This window comes from Eriocheir sinensis, chromosome 52, assembly GCF_024679095.1.
Source record: "Eriocheir sinensis breed Jianghai 21 chromosome 52, ASM2467909v1, whole genome shotgun sequence".
NCBI lineage: Eukaryota > Metazoa > Arthropoda > Malacostraca > Decapoda > Varunidae > Eriocheir > Eriocheir sinensis.
This window is the reverse complement of record NC_066560.1, coordinates 8,201,269-8,220,620: the sequence shown is the minus strand read 5'-3', so window position 1 is coordinate 8,220,620 and position 19,352 is coordinate 8,201,269. Positions and strand designations below refer to the sequence as shown.

The 19,352-nt window shown below is 42.8% G+C and overlaps 1 protein-coding gene across 4 annotated transcripts in view; it reads right to left on the bottom strand.

Annotated features, from left to right (window-relative positions):
• LOC126983027 (sprouty-related, EVH1 domain-containing protein 2-like) overlaps positions 1 to 18,831 on the bottom strand; it is a 40,449-nt gene extending 21,618 nt beyond the window's left edge. Inside the window, exons 1-2 of one of the 4 annotated variants that reach the window (XM_050835453.1) lie at positions 18,653 to 18,831; positions 18,382 to 18,524 (exon numbers count right to left, since the gene is read on the bottom strand). Coding sequence is in view for 3 of the 4 variants with exons in the window: in XM_050835454.1 (XP_050691411.1) it covers positions 17,647 to 17,690 (44 nt within the window). In the remaining variant the exon portion in view is untranslated. The other 3 variants (XM_050835452.1, XM_050835454.1, XM_050835450.1) reach the window with 3 other exon arrangements.
• Between the last annotated feature and the right edge of the window lie 521 nt (positions 18,832 to 19,352).

Here is a 19,352-nt window from a genome sequence, read left to right as displayed (position 1 = left end):
GTAGTAGTAGTAGTAGTAGTAGTAGTAGTAGTAGTATATTCAATTTCTACTTTTATCTATAGTTATAATTTCAACATTCTTAGATACGATTAATTTATGTTGTTGCTATTTTGTCATAACGAGTTTTCTTATTAACATCTCAACGCTCGATTTTAAATAGTTCACCCCTCTCGTGTGTGTGTGTGTGTGTGTGTGTGTGTGTGTGTCATTTTGCGGTGGCTGTGACGATATAAGACACTCCGGAGATTAAGAGAACAATGAGGGGAAGAGGGAAGTGAGGGGCAGGGGGAAGAGGGGCGGAGAAGAGGGGAGAGGAAGGAGAGAAAGTAGGGAGGGGTGGGAGAAAAATTAGAAGGGACGGAGAGGAAAGGGAGGAGACGCGATAAAAGGGGTATGGAGGAACGAAGGAAAGGGAAGGGGAGAGGGAAACGAGAAGAAGGGGAAGAGGGGTGAGGAAGAACGAAGGAGGGGAAAGGAAAGAGGAAATGGAGAGGAGGGAGATGAGAAGGTGAGGATGGAAGAAGGGAAGAAGGATGAGAAAGAGAAGAGAAGGGACGAGGAGGAGGAAGGGGGAGTAAAGAGGGAAAAGGAAAAGGGGTGAGGAGATACGAAAGAAAGTGGATAAGAAGGGGAGAGGAAGGAGGAAAGAGGAAGAGGGGTGAGAAGCGAAGGAAAGGGATGAAGGGGAGAAGAAAGGGAGATGAAGGGGGAAGAGAATGAGGGGGGAGGAGAAACGAAGGAAAGGGGAGAAGAAAGGGAGATGATGGGGGAAGAGAATGAGGGGGGAGGAGAAACGAAGGAAAGGGGAGAAGGGGGGAGGAAGGGGGAAGAGAAAGAGAGGTGAGAGGCGAAGGAACGAAGGAAAGGGGAAAAGGGGAAAGGAGGAAGAGGGATGAGGAGAAACGAAGAAAATTGTGGAGGGAGGGGAAAAGGAGGGGAGGAAGGAAAGGGGAGAGGGAGGTGGGAAAGAGAAGAAGCGAAGGAACGAAGGAAATGGGAAAGGAAGGGGAGAGAAAGAAAAGAAACGAAGGAACGAAGGAAAGGGGAGAGAAAGGGGAAAGGAAGAAGGGGGGAGGAGGAAGAGGAGAAGGAACAAAAGAAATGGGAAAGAAAGGGGAAAGGAAGAAGGGGGGAAGAGGAAGAGAAGCGAAGGAAGGAAGGAAAGGGGAGAGGAAGAGATACAAACACCGGAAGAGCGGAAGTGACCAGAGTTTTCGTTGTGTTTGACCCGTGGGAACCAAAACCAGCCCCCCCCCCCCTCCGCCCCCCCCTCGCCCCAAAATAAATCACATCACCCCCCCACCCACCCCACCCCCTTCCCTTCCTCCCACTTCCCATAATTAGCATCCAGTAAAAAATAACGCATGTCAAATTACCTAACAAATTTATTTCTGGACATTACTATAATAGCGTAGTAGTAGTAGTAGTAGTAGTAGTAGTAGTAGTAGTAGTAGTAGTAAAAGTAGTGGTAATAAAATAATAATAAGTAATAATAATAATAATAATAATAATAATAAGAAGAAGAAGAAGAAGAAGAAGAAGAAGGAAAATAAGAAGAATTAGGTTTATCTGCAAAAAACTAAAAGTAATCACGAGAGAGAGAGAGAGAGAGAGAGAGAGAGAGAGAGAGAGAGAGAGAGAGAGAGAGAGAGAGAGAGAGAGAGAGAGAGAGAGGAAGGTGATGCGGGTAGCCAACAAACGAAAGAAAAAGAAAGGAGGAAAAGAGAGGAAATGAGAAAATGAAGGAAAAGGAGAGGAGGGTGAGGACAAGAGGGAGAGAGGAAAGGGGTAAAGAGGCTGTCAAGAGGGTATACAAAGGGGGGGGGGAGGAGGGGGAAGGGGGGAGGGCAAAACCGTTGAACATGTGGGTGGGTGTGAAGTGGGTGGGTGGGGGAGGGGGGGGGATATAGGGCTGCCGTTCCCACGCCCAACCGGAAACTGAGAGGACCTGACAGCGGAAGGGGCCACACACACACACACACACACACACACACACACACACACACACACACACATTTCTTGCCTCGTGTTGGTTATTCTTAACAAACAACAAACTAATGATGTGTCTCTTTGTGTCGTTCTCTCTTCTTTTCTATTTCAATTTCTTACTTTAAACAGTTTTTCATTAATTTTTCATCAATATTATTATTATTATTTTCCTTCCCATTTAAACGTCTGTTAAATTTACATAAGAAAACATAAACACACACAAAATCGTCGGTTTAAGTAATTTTTTTTCCACATAAGTTTAAAGTCGTCCATTTATCTATATATTGTACCTATAGTTGTTGTTTTTATTACAGCAACGGAAGCAACGCAAAGGAAAATAAAATAGGAGAAAAAAAAAGATAAGAAAAAATCCTAAGAAAAAAAAAAAGCCCTCCAGATGTACAATTTTCCACTCGCCCACTAAACTTCAAAACCCAAAACAAGCACACAGGTGAGGTCAAAACACAGGTATCCAGGTTATCAGTGCGCGGGGATCAGGTTGCCCTTAATTAAATAACACCAATGCAATACAATATGTCTGCCTCTATCACTCGGCAAGGCATCTCTCTCTCTCTCTCTCTCTCTCTCTGTATCTATCCATGTATGTATGTATGTATGTATGTATCTCTATCTCTTCTCTCAGACACTAACGAATCACCAAACACAAGATCAAGCAAACAGTGAAGAGAATGAATGAACGAAAAGAAAGAAAGAATGAAAGAAGAAAAACAAGCAGTAACAATGAGACACGTTACTACAGGAAGCTCCGGGAGATAACAGATGATTCCTCCTCCCAAGGCCCCAGCAACAACAACAACAATAAGTGCTTCAAACAACAAGTATATATATAGTGCGCGGGTTGGCCACTGATAGCAAAGGGCGCTGCTGGTAACACAACAATGAACTATTCTCCTCATCCCTCTTCCTGTCCCTGTTCTACTTTCGGCCTTCCTCTTCTTTCCACTTAAGGCCAGTTTTGCAAGACCCAGGATCAAGTACAGCACTTTTATAAGCTCTCAAAACAAACACAAAATACGACGAAAATGCCTTGTACGATAACTTTAATGTTTGGTGTTGATATAAAACGGAGGAACTTTTAACAAACAACACAGGGAATATCTCTTTATAAGTACCTGGTATTGAGTAGAATTAACGGATCATTGAGGAGAATATGGTTTGGTTAGTGGACTTGCAATGACTCTGTACTGGACGGTGGAACTAACCTATGAATTATACCGTACCGTTAAGACAGACAGACCAAGCTTTGAATATAATGAAAACGTCCACACCACACGGACATAACTAACAGAGAACGGTGACGAAAGACAATTATATATCAACCTTGCATTCCATAGACGTCTAGATACTCCTCTTTTGATAAAAAAAAAAATGTATTAGGTAAAAGGAAAAACATAAGGCCTTGTATATAATGGTTTTAGTTCCATATAATCGCCACCCCTGCTATATGTCTCTTTATCCTTCATACCGTAGAAAGGAAAAATATATATAAAAAGCATGAAAAAGGAGAAAAATAAAAGGCCTTGTATTGATTTTAGTTAACATAATCGCCATCCCTGCTATATGTCTCTTTATCCTTCATACCGTAGAAAGGAAAAATATATATGAATAGCAGGAAAAATGAAAAATAGGCCTAGTATTGATTTAAGTTCACATAATCACCAACCTTGCTGTATCTAATCCTTCATAACGTAAACATAAAAATTCCTAGCCAATCCTACAATGCCTCTGTTCCTAATTATATATAAATAGCAGAAAAAAAGGAAAAATAGGCCTAGTATTGATTTTACTTCATATAATCGCCACCCCAATCTCTCATCCTTCATAACGTAAACATAAAAATTCCTAGCCACTCCTACGCTGCCTCTGTTCCAAATCATATATAAATAGCAGAAAAAAAGGAAAAACAGGCCTAGTATTGGTTTTAGTTCACATAATAACCATACCTGCAATCTCATCATTCATAATGCATACATAATAAATTCCTAGCGACTCCTACGCAGCCTCTGTTCCTATTCCTTCTCCCTTGACTGACCTTGCTGTATACTCTACGGGGCGTCTTAAGTTTTATTTGATGTTGATTTTAGGTGTTAGTGGCGAGTGTATTGTTTAGGAGGTGTCTATGGGAGTGTCTGGAGGGAAGGAAGGAACGGTAGGGAAGGAGGGAGTGCATAAGGAAGGAGGGAGTATGTAAAGAAGGAGGGAACGTTTAAGGAAGGAGGGAGTGTATAAGTAAACCTATTCAAGTTATGAGGTTTATTATACTTTTTTTTTATCAATCTACAGTGAACAACCACATGACAGAACGGTTCAGTCATCTCTCTCTCTCTCTCTCTCTCTCTCTCTCTCTCTCTCTCTCTCTCTCTCTCTCACAGTCTCACGCAATGTTTGTTCTGGTGGTCCAAACGTTCGGGTGGCGGGGCATAACAACAGTCTACACCCCCGTGACGAAAGAGAGAAAGAAGGTTAGCCAACTTCCGCCACACACACACACACACACACACACACAGCCTCGCCTCCTCCACACTGACGAATGGTTGGTTGGTTGGCTGTCCGCAGAGGCCTATCAATATTTGCGGTTATCTACGTATATTTGCAAAGGCCTACGATATTTGCGTAGGCCTACCAATATTTGTGGATATCTACGTATATATGCGGATATCTACGTGTATATATGCGGATGTCCACGTATATTTACGGAGGCCTACCAATTTTTGCGGATATCTACGTATATTTGCGGAATAATAGGAGCAATGTAGGAGCAGTGAATAGCGGGCTTTTTTTCATTATTGTTCCTTTTTTTTTACCCTTGAACTGTCTCCTTTGCTGTAAAAAAAATTTACCTGTCTGCACATTTAAAGGTAAAGTTAAGAGCATACGCTATAGGTGCGCGTGGCGGCGGTGCTCATCTCCGTCCCACGTTGGCCCTTTGAGGCTGTGGGGGGGAACCAATCACCCGGGACACAGGGCAAGTGTAACATAGTTTTTTTTTTTTTATTACAGCAGAGGAGACAGTGCAAGGGCGTAAAAAAAAAGAAAAAAAAAAAGAAAAAAAAAGCCCACTACTTACTGCTCCTAAAACGGTTACCACAGTTTACCTTCCCCAGGTTTCCCCAGGTGCAATTTATCGACCCGCCCGAAAGGAAGGACGAACAGGTGGGTGGGATGCACGCCGACTGCTGGGGCCAGGATTCGAACCCAAGCCAGCAGATTCATATTTAGGGACGCTAACCACTGCACTGCGGAGGCGCCGAACACTACAGTTGCCACTCCAAATTTATAAACACCCAACTCACTCTCGTGGTTGGCATTGAGGTATTATTGCTGAAGTACACCACTCACACTTTGTGCTATATGAAGTACTTTGTGCACATACAACGCACTGATGTATTGTTTTCCATAGCAAATTACTTGTTTGAGATTATTCTTTCTTAAAATATCATCTGATTTATATCGACTTAAATCAAATTACTTAAATCAACTTGACCAAATCGAACAACCCTGATTTAACGACAGGTAAAAAAATATGGATGTTTAAAATGAGAGAGAGAGAGAGAGAGAGAGAGAGAGAGAGAGAGAGAGAGAGAGAGAGAGAGAGAGAGAGAGAGAGAGAGAGAGAGAGAGAGAGAGAGAGAGAGAGAGAGAGAGAGAACTAAAGGAAACACGCCAGCTTCTCAAGTAGCCAAACGTTATGACGTCAGAGAGAGAGAGAGAGAGAGAGAGAGAGAGAGAGAGAGAGAGAGAGAGAGAGAGAGAGAGAGAGAGAGAGAGAGAGAGAGAGAGAGAGAGAGAATGACGAATGACAGACGGAAGTGCTAATTATAAAACTCTTACCTATGATTTTAGATACGTGTGCTCTCTAAACTATACATGTAAAGAATAGTCAACAAATACACACAAAAAAATAATCAATAAAACAAATAACCTGAACGAACGAAGGACACCAAGTTGGGTCTAATAAAAAGGACAGACATCTCTTCCCCTTCACCTGACGTTATATACCTGTGCTACATCGTTCGACAGGTGTGTGTATACGTGTAGATTAAAAGGTGTTAATTAGGAGGAATAAATCACGGACGCAAAGCAGGTAACACGGAACAGGTAAAAAGGTATGAGTGATAAGGTTCTTAGAGTGGACATCAGTAGTAGTAGTAGTAGTAGTAGTAGTAGTTAGTGGTGGTGGTCGTGAGTGTTGTGGTTGTGGTATAGTTAAGTAAGGAATTGGACTAACGAAGCGGTTAGTTGAGTAGAGAAACAAGAGAAAGAAGAAGTGAAAGGAACAGAGAAAGAAAGAGAGCGAAAATCAAATGAGAAAAGGTAAAACTGAGAAATAAAAAAACAGAGAAAGAAAGAAAGCGATAATCAAAGAAAGAAAGCGATAATCAAAGAAAGAAAGCGAAAATCAAAGAAAGAAAGCGATAATCAAAGAAAGAAAGCGATAATCAAATGAGAAAAGATAAAACAGAGGAAGAAAAAGATATAGAAAAAAAGAAAATGCGAAAATCAAATGAGAAGATGATATAAAGACAGAAAAAGCGAAAGATACAGATAAAGAAAGAAAGGGAAAATCAAATGAGAGAAAAGCGAGAAGGCACCACTGGAGCTATGAGAGACGCAGGATATAGCAAATGATCAGTGCAACTTTGAAAATTAAATAAACAAAATAAACTATGATGAGAGAAAAGGGGAAGGGGAGATGAATTGGTGGATTGGAGGGGGAGCCACAAGAGATAGGGGTGAAGAAGAGGGAGAAAAGGGAGAAGCACAGAAGAAAAAGAAGAAAAGAAAGAAAAAGAAGACGATACAGAAGAGGAGAAGAGGAGCAGATGGAGGGAGGAGAGGAAGAGGAGAGAGGAGGAAGGAAGGAGTAATACATAATGAAGAGGAGGAGGAGGAGGAGGAGGAGGAGGAAGTCAGCACACATAAAGCCACGTGGTGCTTACATTGTCACATGTCTGTACCACACACACACACACACACACACACACACACACACACCGGTCAAGGGTCAATCTCTGTTGTTAGCCTGTTCGCACGCACGTGTCTCCTCCTCCTCCTCCTCTTCTTCCTCCTCCTCCCCCTCCTTGACCACGAAAAGCCACTGTCGTCACCACAATCTCCCCCCCACAAACCTCTCTCTCTCTCTCTCTCTCTGGATGGATGCATTTCTTGATACTTTCTGGACGAAATGTATAAATGAATGAATCTCTTCTTACACACAAACAATTTCCCTCATTAAACAAACCATAATGGAGCGACACAATACATAGGCCTAAACAGGTACAACAAACACTGCATAGGCCTACTCCTTGACATGATATTTAGCTTCCGAAGACAACTGGTGAATATTAGAATGACCGCTTTTATTTACACTACTATTATCAGCAGTGAATCAAATACATGGGCACCAGAAGCATATATAGGATAAACACTGATAAGCTGATGAATGTCCATGATAACGTAGGAAAGCGATTAGATATAAACTTAATATATGGGGCAGTGTGAGTAAAGTAAATATATATAGCCTATAGACCTTTGTATCTACCTGACCCTATGTGTGTGTGTGTGTGTGTGTGTGTGTGTGTGTGTGTGTGTGTGTGTGTGTGTGTGATAAACAACGAAAACAAACATGAATAGTCTTAAAACTCGTCCTTATTAGACAAACTGTATAATTAAAAATACAAATACATTAAAAAGAATATTATGTAATGTGTGTGTGTGTGTGTGTGTGTGTGTGTGTGTGTGTGTGTGTGTGTGAGAGAGAGAGAGAGAGAGAGAGAGAGAGAGAGAGAGAGAGAGAGAGAGAGAGAGAGAGAGAGAGAGAGAGAGAGAGAGAGAGAGAGAGAGAGAGAGAGAGTTGGACAGACAGAGAAATAGCTTTGGTTCCGGTACACGTGTGAATTTGAGGGACTAACACTAATTCATCCCGAAACACACACACACACACACACACGTAAGGAAGTCTTTTTCAGCAGGGTATGTTAAATCTTCCCTCAAGTAACATAACACGAGCCCAGCGAACGTATGATTCTGTCCCTCTGTGGCGTGACAGGGAAGGCGTGGTGTGTGGGGCGTACTGTCTGTATATCTCTTCGTACCTTGCTCCGGACATGCCTATTGCTCGTGGTGGTGGTGGTGGTGTGGGAGAGGACGGGAAGAAAGGAAGGAGGAATGACGGGAAGAAAGGAGGAGGGAAGAAAGGAGAGAAAGAGAATGGATGCTGGTGATAATGGTGCTGGGAAAGGAATGACAGATAGCTAGAAGGGAAGAGAAAATAAATAGATGATGATGGAATGATATAGATGAAAAGGGAGAGAAAAAGATGCTGAAAGAAGGGAAGAAGGGAAGGAAAGAGAATGGATGCTGGTGTTAAAGAATGTTGAGAAATGAATGATAAATAACTAAAAGGGAAGAGAAAAGGAATAGATGATGGTGAAATGATATAGATGAAAAGGGGGGGGAGAAAAAGATGCTGAAAGAAGGGAGGAAGGGAGAAAAAGAGAATGGAAGGTTGTGTTAACGATGCTGAGAAAGGAATGATAGATAGCTAGATAGATTGACTGATAGATAGATTGATGAAAAGGGGAGAGAGAAAGAATAGATGCTGGTGTTGATGCTGCTGAGAAAGAAAGGATAAGACAGATAAAGATAGGGATGCTGGTGTTGATAGAATGATAGAAAGATAGATAGGAATAATAGATAGATATTGAGGGAGAGAGAGAGTACCATAGATGCTGATGAGTTTATGTTGCTGTGAGAGAGGGTAGAGATAGATAGAACGGGATGCTGTGAAAAGAAATGATACCGTAGATAGATAAAGAGATGGGATGACGATGTAACTGATGCTGTGAGAGATAGAGTAGATAGAGAGATGGGATGCTGATTTTACTGATGCTGTGAGGGAAGATAGACAAATAAAGAATAGATGATTGAGTTACTGATGCTAAAAAAAAGAAAGAGGAGAGAGAGAGAGAGAGAGAGAGAGAGAGAGAGAGAGAGAGAGAGAGAGAGAGAGAGAGAGAGAGAGAGAGAGAGAGAGAGAGAGAGAGAGAGATGGGATGCTGATCTTACTGATACTGTGAGGAAAGATAGACAGATAAAGAATAGATGATAGAGTTACTGATGCTAAAAAAAAAAAAAGTAGATAGAGAGAGATAGGAGAGATGGGAGGTTGATAAAAATCCTGCAGTGAGAAAGAATAGATAATACAGATAGATATAATTATGCTGCGGATTTTACTGATGCTGTGAAAGAGGAGAGGGTAGATGGATAGATAAAGACACCGAAAATAGATGCTAATTATAATGATGCTGATAGATAGGACAGATAGATAGACAAGAAAGACATGATACTTTTGTTACTAACGGCGCTGTGAACAAAGAGATAAATAGATAGATAGATAGATAGACAGAAAAATGATGCCTACTTCTGTGCACCTGAAAGCATTGTACAAACGGTTCTGATTATCTACCTGACTAACGCGAAGAATCTCAGGTGTGTAAATAAACATCTCTCTCTCTCTCTCTCTCTCTCTCTCCATTTAGCAGGTAAGCATCAAGACAGCTCTACCACTTAATATGGAATAATAATGTTTAACTTCTTTTACGAGAGGAATTATTTGCCACATTAACTTTTAACTTTGTCTACTCATTGGTGTGTCTCCTCTTAGCGTTAAAAAAATAATAAAATATAGTAATAACTTCATACTGTCATTAAGCTTTTCTTCCAAGCCTTCCACACGTCGTATAATGCACATAAAACTATCTCAATGTTATTTTAGAGACGAGGAAAAAGAAAAATCCCCAGAGAACACAAGAATCGTAGGGGGAAAGAGTTAATGAGATCAAATTTGCTTCCTTCGTGACAAGTTAAAAGTGCACACCATCTCATCACGGCAGAATAAATCCACTAACCAAAATTCGTCACTAGCGGCATTTGGTTGTGTATTCTTGGTATGGGAGGAGCCATTTGTGTGTTTTTCGCCGTTGTTGTGGTTTAGTTTCATTCCTGGCCGTTTTGGTTGTTAGAAAAATGTTATACTTCCTTCTTACCCATCCCCCTAGGAGCCCACCTGTCCATCTACCTTGCACATCCCAACCTACCTATCTCCTCTACAGTTTTACCCACCTGCCTTATTTTCTCCATGCCTACCTGTTTATCTTCTTCCTATATTCCTATCTACTCACCCTTCTCCACCTTTCTATCGATCTATCTACCTATATTATGCCTTCAATCCTAGTTCCTACCTATCCCATCTACATCATTACGTATCTACTTTACTTCTTCCCTACCTGCCTCCCTCCACCCTTCTACTGACCTACCTACCTATATTATACTTTCCTTGCCTATCTATCCCATCTACATCAATACGTATCTACCTTATTTCTTCCCTACCTGCCTTTCTCCACGTTTCTATCGATCTATCTAAATATATAATACCTTCCATCCTACCTATCCCATCTACATCATTTCGTATCTACCTTTCTTCTTCCCAACCTTCCTATCTACTTGCTATCTTCCTACCAACCTACATACCTCTTCACCTCTCTACTGACCCAATCATCTACCACCCTACCTAACAGTGACCTTCTCGAGTAACTACACCTCCGTCCAGCTGATCCATCATTCAACAAGCAGTCCACACTTGAGACTAAGACGCATTGTAATTACTGGTGTATTAATAGCCACGAGATTGAGCTAAAAGTGGTGGTGGTGACTGTCGAGGTCAATTTTAGCAGCCATGATTGGTCTTAAATGTAGGAATGTTAGGTTTGTGTTGCAGTAATTTTTAAGCTCAGAATTTCGGGGTTTGGTGAATGAGGATGCTGGGTCTGTCCGGGGTGGGGGGAGATGAAGATGCTGTGTTGGGGTTTGTGTACATGGGGCTTTCAATGAGGGTTGGGAAAGGGCTGTTGTGCTATGGGTGCTCTTTTGGGCCACTCCTCTGTACTCTATTCAGGAGCAGTAAGTAGCGGGCTTTTCTTTTTCATTATTGTTTTATTTTTGTTTACACCCTTGAAATGGGTAAAATGCATAACTGTTACCTGCCTTGCTTTTTATCTTCTATATCTTTCTTCTTATTTATTTCTTTACATTCCCACTCTCTACCTCTCTACCCTCCTTTATAATTACTCCTCTACGTTCACACCTATCTACCTGTCTACCTTCTAACTATCTATCCACCTGGCTACCTTTTATCACCTTTCTCCCGACTGACCTACCTACACACACACACACACACACACACACACACACACACCATGTTGGGTTAGACTTAAAATGTTGAATAGCACTAATTTGGACACACACTAATAGATCGGTGAGCCTGAGGGACATTTTTTTTGCGCTTCAATCCATGCCAAGAAACTTCCTTATGAGGCGAAGCGAGGTGATGAGTTTCTCCTCGAAGATTTCACTCACCAGATGTCACTTTTTTTTTCCCTTCCTCCCTTTTTTTTGTGGTGGTGGGGATTGTGGTTAGCGGGTTGACTACTACTACTTGACCGGGTTGGCGGGTTGACCACTTGAACGTGCTCCATTTATGATATGACTTGTAGGATTGTACGGCTATTTGTGTTCGTTTCTCTCTCTCTCTCTCTCTCTCTCTCTCTCTCTCTCTCTCTCTCTCTCTCTCGCTCGGCTTCCTTTGTTACTGTTCACGAAAAGCAATTCTTATTCTTTACGTTTCATATGTCTATTTTCCCTTGTGGGGTTGGACGGGATACGAGTCTCCCCCACTCTCTTAATCGTATACTCTCTCCTCCCTTCAATTCGTCCTTCTTAAGTCTTCCTCCACACACCGTCTCCAGGACTTCTTCGGTTTTCAAGGCAATGATTGTATGCTTTTAGGAACATTTGTCTTCGCTTGGCAATGCTTATTAATTTATATGAGCCTCCCTTATGTTCGTCCTTCTCATGTCTCCCTCCACACAGCGTCTCCAGGACTTCTTCGGTTTTTAAGGCAATGATTGTAAGCCTTTAGGAACATAAGTCTTCGTTTGGCAATACTTATTAATTTTGTCTCCTCACACAGCGTCTCCAGGACTTCTTCGTTTTTTAAGGCAATGATTGTAAGCCTTTAGGAACATAAGTCTTCGTTTGGCAATACTTATTAATTTATGATTGTATACTCTCCTCCCTGATGTTCTTCTCATGTATTCCTCCACACATCGTCTCCAGGACTTCTTCGTTTGGCAATATTTATTTATTTTTCAGGGCAATGACCGCATACACACTTGTCTTCGTTTGGCAATACGGATTCATATTTCAGCGCAATGACCGCATAAACACTCGTCTTAATTTTCGTTTGGCAATACTTATTTATTTTTCAGCACCCGGTTATCGGTTTTCTGCTCCCTGCTGTTGTTGTTTTTGCTGTTGTTCTTGTTCACACGAATCAACCTTTCTTTACCCGTCTTTACCTTGCATAATCTGAGTAATATGCAAAGGTATACGCGTACAAAGTAGCTACACAGAACACATTGTTACATATCATTATACTAACAATACTTTACACATTAGCATTTTCTTTACAGCACAGGGGGCAGCAAAAGGATAAAGGAAAAACATACAGAAAAGACCGCTGTTACCGTATAAATTCCCCCGTGTAAATAAATCGACGAAAAAACAAAACAAAAAAAACCTCAGCTGTTAAACCCGTGTAAACAAGTCACCTTCACAAGCAGCATTCATTCATAAAACCAAAGGCAACCCCCAGACCAGCAGCTTTGAGTGGAGGACACACCACACACACCCCTGCCAGCCGTACACACTCTGACAGTCACACCGCCTTCACTTTCTCGACACACACACGAGAAAGGTGATCATGTACCACACCATCCCCAGGCAGCTGTGTGTGTGTGTGTGTGAATGGATATGTGCGCCCTCTTCTAAGTGTTCAGGCGCTCTCTCTCTCTTCTACCTCTTCTTAAACACAAGCCATGCAAACAAATGTCGCTAGCTATCTATAGGCTACACCTCGGTTTCCATCGGCCCCTTTCACAGTTCGCCATGACGGGTTAGCAAGCTCCCAAACCAACACCAAAGACTTTGAAAATTCCTTGTATAGTGTTTAGTGTTCATATTTGAGTTCAGAAATTTGAGGACCTTATACTACAGGAACGCTCTTGTGTATCTGGTATTGAGTAGAGTCTCACCATTATGGATTGTATGGGATTGTATAGTTTGGCTCGGGCTGTTACAAAGGCACGGTGTTGGCCTGTGGAATTAGCTCTAAGTGAAGGAATTTTATATATATTCAAGGAAGGATGATGATGATGACTATGTGGTAGAAGTGGGAGTGGAACAGCATAAAGATATGAAGTAGTAGTAGTAGGAGAAAAGGCAGTGGAAGAAATAAAACTTTATAGGCCTATAGAACTAGAACAAGAAGACTGAGAAGGAAAAGCTGAACCACAAATAAAAATATGAAGTAGTAGTAGTAGTAGTAGTAGAAGAAGAAGAAGAAGAAGAAGAAAGGAAACTAAAAATAATAGCAGGACACAAGAATGAAGGTAAAGGAGGAAAACCTGAACAACAGATAAAAATGCAAAGTAGCAGAAGAAAAATAAGTAGTACAAGAAATAAAACCAAATAGAAGGATACAAGAGTGAAGACTAAGGAGGAAAGGTTGAACTAGAGATTTTGCAGACTTGTACTTCCTCGGTAGTTCGGTAGATAGGTTGAGGTAGGGAAGAAGTAAGGTAGATGGGTAAATATAGAGGGGGAAGATAGGTAGGGATGTATAAGGTAGGTGGGCAGGTGGGCATATGGAGGGATAGATAAGAAGGAAAATAGAATTGATCTTTTTTACGACTTGAGGCAAAAAATAAACGAAATAAACAACAACGAAAAACACAAGAGGCTCTACCTATAGGCTATAAAGTGAGGGAATACATATTGATAACTTTCCCACCAAACTATAGGCCGTCATGGATCATTGTGGCTTCAACGTTACAATAATAATAAATAAATAAAAAGGTGCTGAGGAATTTTTTGAGAAGACATCATGAGGACCAAGGCTTTAAAAGACTTTATAAACTGAACCATTAAGACAAACCGCAACAATCAAGGCTTATGAAATTATAATAAAAAAATGGTCTCATGGACGTCACCTCATTATGGGAAACAGGACGTGTGACCTTCCAAGTAAATCATTATAGTAGGGCAAAAAATATATATGGACTCGTGGCTCATATTTAGAATCAAAACAATCACGTGTGACTGAATGGGTCAAAACAATGAGGAAACTTACAAAAAACTATCGCAGTCAGTTTACATTAGTTCTTTTCTCACACACGATTGTCAAACATAAAAATCGTGAAGGTATCTCGGTAAAAATCTTATTGATGATATATTAACCACGTAAAACTAATAATAATACAAAGAAACATGAAGAAAACTAACAAGAAATGGTCTCGGAAAGTTAATCGATGCCTAACCTCACAAAAAACCCGCAAAACTTGAAAATTACGGTGTTTTAAATCTCCACTGAGACTAATACATCACACACGTCTAAAAATATATTAAAGAAAGAGAAAAAGGGTTACGAAATGCCCCCGGAAAGCAAGTCGATGTACGTTCTCATAAAACCACCAAACAAGAAAATTATGGATGTGTATAAAAATCCTCTCTGAGTCTGCTTGGCCGTGACAGAGCCTGAGAAGGAGACGATTAAGATTAACCTTGAACCCGCCTTGATTCCCCTCCTTCACGACGCCACACAGTCATTCATGATTGCGAGTTTGCATGCACTGACGGAAAATATATATGAAGCCCCACTGCAGGGATGGAGAGGAAAAACAAATATTAAGTGAAGAATAAAGAAATCGCTATCACCATAATTGTTTTCAAGATTTTCAGCACTATTTTCACCTACAACACTTCATTCTCAAAGTGTCAAAGTGATCTAACATTGCTTTCGATATTCAAATGAGTCTTATTGCTTCAGGAAATATAAATAGTATCGTGGAGTTAGCCGAAGAAAAACTATAACTAAGATTTTGAATAATAGATAATGAAAAATGAATAATACTGCTTCGCTTTTACTTCTTTGCTTTGAATTATATCTTCTTACTTTATATATAAACTTGCAATGACCATTTTGTAGGTTACCATTCAGTGACAGAAGGCATGAATCGCATCGTAGTCAGATAAGAAAACTGTAATGATGGAGGATAAATTTATACCTATGATCTAATTTCTTCGCTTGTGTGTCTTTTATAACTTTTTTTTATTTCGTACAGTCATTACACAACTTAAATAGCGCGTATACTAACCAATGAGATCCGTGATTGGAAATATTAAGTAAAGATGTGAATATAAATCTATGTGGTAAAGGAATAGCTTAATATGAGGTGACGAATAGTCAAAACCCATAGCAAACGTCCTAGCGATCTTCAATATGTATTTGCGTGACTATGGGCCAGTTTCACAGTTCCCCATGATGGGTTAGTAAGCTCCCAAACCAATACCAGAGCCTTCGAAATTTCCTTGTATAGTGTCTGGTGTTTATATTTAAGTTCACAAATTTGATGAAACTATACAGGAAAAGTCTTGTGTATTTAGTGTGGCATCGAAGACCTCCCCATTTTGGATTGTATGGGATTTTGTAGTTTGGTTCGGGCTGTTACGAAGACACTGTGTTGGACTGTGAAATCGGCTCTATATCCTATAACGAGGACTGTGCGGGAACTCCTAGGAACGTATTATCAACGCTTTTGGCTCACAACAAATATTTCCAGCGTCCAAAACGGAGATTAGTTATGTTCTCATTAGTTGTCTTTCATATTCATGGTGCAGAAGCATTGTCAAACTATCACTAGGGCCATAAGGCTACCCAAGGAAATACCCACAACCTCTATGCGAAAGCCTTATCAAATGCGGGTGTGTGAGTCCCGTTGTTATGAGAATATAGGCCAGTCACTTGACGCCAATGAAATAGAAAGGAGGGGAAGCTTCCATCTCCTTCCATTTGTTTTCTATTGTGTTATATGTACCACACACACACACACACAAACACACCTGAGACACACGTGGCAATGGGCAGTACTAAAGGCCTGATGCTTTTGATGTATATAACTTAAGTGATGTAGTAATGAATGTTGTAGTATTAGTAGTAGTAGTGACAATTGTAGTGTAGTTATAATAGATCAATCCAGCACACACACACACACACACACACACACACACACACACACACACACACACAAACGGGGTAGGCAGGGCAGGTGATGTGGGGATAAGGGCAACACACACACACACACACACACACACACACACACAAACAGGGCAGGCAGGGCAGGTGGTGTGGGGAAGGGCACAACACACACACACACACATGATCAATAAGTGGCGGGGGGATAGCCTGTTCTTCCCTCGGGCACCTGTACATAAGGACGACCTCACTACGCCATTCACAAGCAGCCCAACCTGTATACCTACCCCGTGCCCCGCCCCGCCCCGCCCCCGAACCCCGGCCCTCCCTGCCCCGTCCCGCTACTGCACTCGTCCTACATATTATTATTACTGTTGTTGTTGTTGGATGGAAAGGGCCCAAACATAATATAATACTTTCTAACAGTCATTGGTAGTCTAGGGTTGAAATGTATATGTAAACGTGCATTAGGATAGAATGTATATACTAATGAGTAGGATTTAAAGGTAATACACCAATTATTAAAAAAAAAAAAAGTATAGACGTAGGGGAAGAAAAATGATACTACGCCCCAAGCAACGCAGCCTATGTATTCTCGTGTAGGCCTATTCGGCAAGCACACACACACGAAGCCAGAGCTGTATAGGAGTTACACACACACACACACATACGAAGGCAAAGCTGTATAGGGGGTACACACACACACACACACACACACACACACACACACACACTATACGGGTAGCATCACTGGCTTTCATTGAGTTATCCCCCACAGGAAGACCCCAGGGGCTGAGGCGGTTTGTGAGGGGCAGAGGCAGACCGTTCACAGCACTAGGGCGAGATTTATCAATGGGCGACTGGCTGGCTGGTGGTGGTGGTGGTGGTGGAGCCTCCGCGACCCCCTTATCCACCAAACTAATGAATGAACGCCCCCTAGACTGAACACCGTGGCCCTTCCTTCACCACCACACCCCCCCTTCCATGCCCCTAGCCCCCCTCACCACTGACCCACAACACCGAGCGTTCATCACCAGGTTTAGGCGTATAAATGATTAAAATGTGACATGAACTGCACCACCAAACCGGGCAGTCATCACCAGGCCCTGTCAGTCACCACACCCCCTCTTTTCATGCCCCTACCCCCCCCCCCCTCATCACTGACTCACAACACCGTACGTTCATCACCATCTTTGGGGTTTTAAATGGGGAAAATGACAGGGACTAAACCACGAACAGGGCAGCCGTCACCAGGCCCTGTCACACACACACACACACACACACACACACTCACTCACACACACCATGGGCCGTCACCACAGGGCACCACAACACACTTATAACCCCCTGGTGCATGCATAAGGCCCATAGGAAGGATAACACCTCACAACACTCACTGGGGGCCGGGGGAACACATTGGTTTGACACACAGGAGGGGCGGCGGTTGAGGGCACACCAGAGGAAAAAGGACAAAATCTACTTACTGTGTCATCCGCGAGGGCGACGAGGCTCTCAGAGGGAAATGCATCGTTAACTTTAAGCATTACAAAGCTGAATCTCGGCTCTGAACACCACTCTTAGCCTCCCACCAAGGAATACGAGAGACACCGCTTTGTGGGTAAACTCCAAGTGACAGGACCAGATCTCTGACATGTACTGAATTCCCGGGGCTTTTGTGAGGCGATTGCACTTCCCGCGACGATTCCGGCGTGTAAATCCCTTCACTCACTGCCACCAAACATTTACCAACAAAGCGACGTCCCGAGAATCTTTGCCAGAGAAAATGGAGGCTCGATCACCCCGCCACCACCACCAAGGTTTTCAGCACCATTTCACCGGTTCGAGGCCGTTTTCCACGCTCTAGACTGGACATACTTACTCATCATTTCCCTCTGTCATGTTTTATATAGTACAGGTGGCTATTTTGGCGTTTTATTGCCCGCCTGATGCACATTTTCATTGTAACTAAACTTCATGGAAACACCCAACAACAACACGAAGATCTGGAGTCCCTTCGCGCAGGCCAACTCGCGCACTCCAAAAGTAGTACCGCGTAAAGGTCCTCTATTTCTTCGAGGACCACGGCTAAACAACGCCCTTTGTACTCCTTTCACCTCCTACGGGAGTGAAGGGCGGCTGGGTCATCTCCTCCTGTGGGTGTACTTAGAGGCAGAGGCTGTGGCGGAGGAACACCACACAGCGCCTCGCCACTTACCAACCTGCACTACACTTTTCCTCAATGTCACTGCTCTTCGGCGCCTTCCACTACGTTTCACTCAAGCCGCGTTTCTCTCCGCCACACGTCTAGCGTTTAACTTTGTACAGGGCTGGCTGGGTGGATGCCGTAATGTTCTCAGTGTGCCTGGAGGAAAAATGTACGTGTGTTAATATTGAATTGACGGCGAATCTATGGCAGCGTGTGGCATGTGCAGAGAGAGAGAGGGAGAGGGAGTCGTCACTTTACATGAGCGAAAATGAGTCTTTAGGCACCTGTACGCTTGTCTTCCTTTAGTTCAATTCAATGATGGCAGGGCCCTGATGGCGGGACACTGTATTCTCCCTCCTGCCTAAGCTTTCGCCTCGGCTGAATGTAAAGCCGTGCCCTGTGGACGTCAAAACCCCCGCCAAGGGCCACCAGTCCTCCGGGTGTGGTTGGGGAGGATCGAAAAGTAAAGCTGCGCTAGTCATTCATGGCGAGAGAGATTGGGAGGCATGAATGAATTGGTGAGGGTGAGCCTGCTACCGGCGACCCACTTTTTTTTGCATTATTCCCAACCCCGGAGAGGCGGCAACGCGGCACGCACCTCACCCCCGACGCTGCCACGGGGTGCTGAGGGCGGTGGGTGAAGGATGGGGGTGCACTAGAGGGAATAACCCCCACACAAATATCCGTAGAAAAAGGCCTGGTTACCGCGGGCAGGAAGCGGGAGACTGGTGGAGGGGAGGGGCGGGACCCTTGGCAGCCCAGGGGCGGGGGCGGGCAACCCAAGGCCCCCGGGGGAACAGGGTGCCAGTCAGTTTGCAATTAGTCTATTATACGTGGAATTTCCGGTATATATTAACACACAAGACGTATGCGTGATAAATACATGTGCAGAAGGGTGAAGGACGAGGTGCTGGGTGATGAGACGAGAGGGAGAGGTGGGCGGGGAGCGGCAGGAGAAAATATGAAGCGAGGAGGTGCGCCGAA